The sequence below is a fragment of the Geospiza fortis genome, unplaced genomic scaffold, assembly GCF_000277835.1.
Source record: "Geospiza fortis unplaced genomic scaffold, GeoFor_1.0 scaffold130, whole genome shotgun sequence".
Classification (NCBI taxonomy): Eukaryota; Metazoa; Chordata; class Aves; order Passeriformes; family Thraupidae; genus Geospiza; species Geospiza fortis.
In genome coordinates, this window is record NW_005054300.1 from 11,407,952 (window position 1) to 11,411,377 (window position 3,426).

The window sequence follows — 3,426 nt, forward strand, 5'->3', positions numbered from 1 at the left end:
CGCCTCCCCAGGGCGGTCTCGCCCGGGCGCTGCCTGGCAGCTCCGGGGCGCCAGATGTGCCGTATTTTCCCTTCGGGAGTACGGAGGGATTTGCCCCACACGGTCCCCGGCCGCCTGTCCCTCTATGGGTGCCAGTCTCCGCCGCGCTGCCGTGAGCCCTTCCCCAGTCAGACCTGCAGTGCAGCACGGCTGAAAGCACCCACAGAAACCCCTGGGTTCCCCAAGATCCCTACCCCACATCATCCATCCTGCACAGGGATGTGTCTCCTGCACCGGGATGTCGTCTCCAAGCCCCTATGGACTCAAACAGGAGTCGCCTCGAAGTGCTGTCCCCAAGCCCACTGGCTGCCCCCTGGACAAGGGAATCTCTCCGTGACTCTGCAGAGTCAGCAGCCCCTTGCCAGGCACCCAAAGGGGTGCTTTCCCTCTCCCCCGTTTCAACTTACACAGCAGCCCCTGCATCCTTCCCCCGGAGGTGGCCAGAGAGAGGCATTCGCTATCCGTGTTCCCATTGCCTCCTTCCCACTGGCTTCCGAGTGGAAGGGGCAGCCCCAGAGCTCCGTGTGGGAACATCTCCCACCACCCCAGCATTCAGCACTGGATGCTTCCCGCCGACCCCAGCAAGGCACTGCCACCAGCAGGGGCCCACAGCGCTCACACCCTCCTACTCACCGAGGAGGAAGAGGTTGGTCTCAGCAACCCGTTCAGCCCCAGCATGGCCACAGGGACTGCCAGTACCACACACAGGAGTTCCGCTGGGGCCAAGGTCTGCCTGACCACAGAAAACCACCGGTGACTTCTAGCAAAGGGGCAGGATCAGGGGAGAGCCTACACGGGCACGCTCCGCATTTCTTCTCACTAACCAATGAAAAGAAAAAAAAAATCCCATATCTGACTCCACAATGCCCTCATACTATGAATTTCTGAATCAGTGGTTGTTGCAGGTCCCACTCAGGGGATTTTGAATGTGTGGGAGAAGAGGGGAAGGAAGGGGATTGTTCAATCCGTGCGTGACTCATATTCTTCAGAACCTGAACAGAGCCTTTTCAAGGAGATTTTTCAGCCACTCAAGTCTTCCAAAGGGACTGTCCTGTGACCTCAAGCCTGAGGTTTTTTTCCCGGTTGCCCTGCCACCTAAGCACAGAGATGCAACCCAGGCAACTGTGCAGCCTGGGACGTGGAGTCTGTGGGACCTGCAAGTGCAGGGGAGGGTGCAAGGAGAAGATAGACATCCAGCACTGAAAAATGAGGTGGGGACCTTCCTCCTGTCATTCTGCAGGGGCTTCCAAAGGCCTAGGAACATGAACACGACCCCCTGGTGGTCTGTGGGAAGCAGCACAGACTGCCTGCTGTTGGGATCCCATTGATCATCCCACCTGGACAGCTTCAGCCTGCCACCACCAGTCACCCCACCATCTGCTGGGCACAGATCTTCCAGAGAGGTGAACAAAGGGACAAAAACCTTCCTCAGTGGGCTGGGAACAGCCACCTACCCTATCCACTGAGCCTGGTGGGAGAGCCCAGGCCTGAAGCTGCTGGATAAGAACAGACTGTGCCCCTGGAATAGCACAACTTCCTTCTCCCATGGCACCAGCTCCGTCTCCTCTTGAGGGGTTTTCAGAGCTCACTCACTGCTGCCCAGGACACTTGCACTTGTTGCAGCAAACAGCATGACTAAAGAAGGTCACGAACTTCTACCTGTGTCTCCCCATCCCACACAGCTCTGGCTCTCTCTGGAGGTGGTCAGCCATATCCCTGCATCCTTATGCAGTGTGTGCTGGAGGAAGCCCACCTTGCTTGCTGAGCAGAGATGGTGTCACCACTTGCTTCCTTGTTCCTGGAAAAGCAACCTCAGGCAACCTCAGAGCTGCTCTCCAGGTGAAGTCCTGCCTCCAGTGCCAAGCAGCATGCCTTTCTGCCCTCCAGGACTGGGGTTTCCCCTAGGAGTGTAGCATATGCAGCTTTTATCCCCCACACATGCCAGAAGGGCATGCATCTCTCCTTTCTCCATCAGTAGCGTTCCCTGCTCTGTCTTCCCAACACATCTGCCCTGCATCACGGGTTTGAACTGCAGACCCCATTTACTTTGCTAATTCCTCCCCATCTTTACACATTCCTAGGGTTCAGGCAGGATTCTCTGGGCATTGCTGGGATTGAGGGAAAAGAGCAGCAATCCAGCTGCAAGGCAGTGCCCAGAGCAGCATCAGCTCCCTGCCCTGGAGTCCAGCACTGCCTCAGCATCCTTGCCAAATGGCACAGCCTCCCTGTGCCAGCCAGAGTGCTTCAGTTAAGGGCTAACCTTTGGCAAAGAGTGAGAGTTAAAGCAAATCTTCCATGCCTGCAGCTCCTTGAACGTGACCTAGTAATGCAGGTGCTATTTTCTCTCCTCTCATGACAGTCGGCTGACTTGCAGAGCTGATGCCCTGCAGGCAGGAGGGAAACACACGTCAGCCTGTCTGAGGCAGGAGTGTTTAGTAGCCATGGGAAAGGGTGCTCCAGAAATGCAGGAGGCAGCAGGAGCACAGAACTGCACTGGTGTACAGCTGACATGCTCCAGCCATTCAGCTGACTGCTCCTCTAACATACTCTTCTGTTTGCATTTTGATTTCCCTTGGGTCTGCTAACACCTGCAAACAACAGCCCTAAATACCTGGCCTTGCTTTCTGCACAAATCCTGTGCTCTGCTCCATGCCTGGAGTCCCAGCAGCTACTGGCAAGCGGCTGCTGAGTCTCTCTCATATTGCGTTCACAGTGACTTTGCTCTGAGACCCCTCCTGGAAACCAAGTCCTTGACCAGCAAGCACGGCAGAGAGAAATCCCCTCTCCCTGAAAGCTTTCTAAGCCTTCTCCTCCTGACAGCCTGCCTCTGACCACTGAAGCCATTTGAGTATCTCTGCATAAAATGCCTTTACTCCCATTGTGGCTATCAAGTTGGTTTTGGCAAACCCCAGCTACTCACTGATCTTCTGGTTTTCTCCTCTAAGGGCCTGTAAATCAGCTCCTCTGCTGCCATGAACGATTAACCCAGCTGTATGCCCTTAGAGAAGCCCTGCCAGCGTCAGCCCGGCGTTCGCTGTCTGTCACTCTCTCCAGTTTCCACTCTGCCCACAGTACCACCGCCGTGCTGGTGCCCACGGCTCCACTGGGGCTATGCTTGCCGAGCCTGCGGGCACGGATGTGATTCCCCTCGGAGCGGGCAGCAGGCCAGCCCTGCTCCAGCGCAGGAGGGCTCAGGACGCAAGAGGGAGAGCTGCAGGATGGGGCAGAACCCAACGGCAACATAGAAAATAGGGAACTTCCCACCGGCAGGGAAAAGGGTGTAACCGCCAGCGCTGGGACTGGCTGTCTCCTCTCCCCTCCAAGAGAGCAACTGTCTCTCCAACCTGGATCTTCCCAACACCCCCACCCCAGCCAGACCCATGGCCG

The 3,426-nt window shown here is 56.7% G+C and overlaps 1 protein-coding gene across 1 annotated transcript in view; it reads right to left on the reverse strand.

Moving 5' to 3' along the window:
- Positions 1–3,426, reverse strand: part of NFKB2 (nuclear factor kappa B subunit 2) — a 10,664-nt gene that overhangs the window by 6,929 nt on the left and 309 nt on the right. The window contains 1 exon segment of the mRNA XM_031061759.1: positions 673–728. Within this exon segment, the coding sequence (XP_030917619.1) occupies positions 673–728 (56 nt within the window).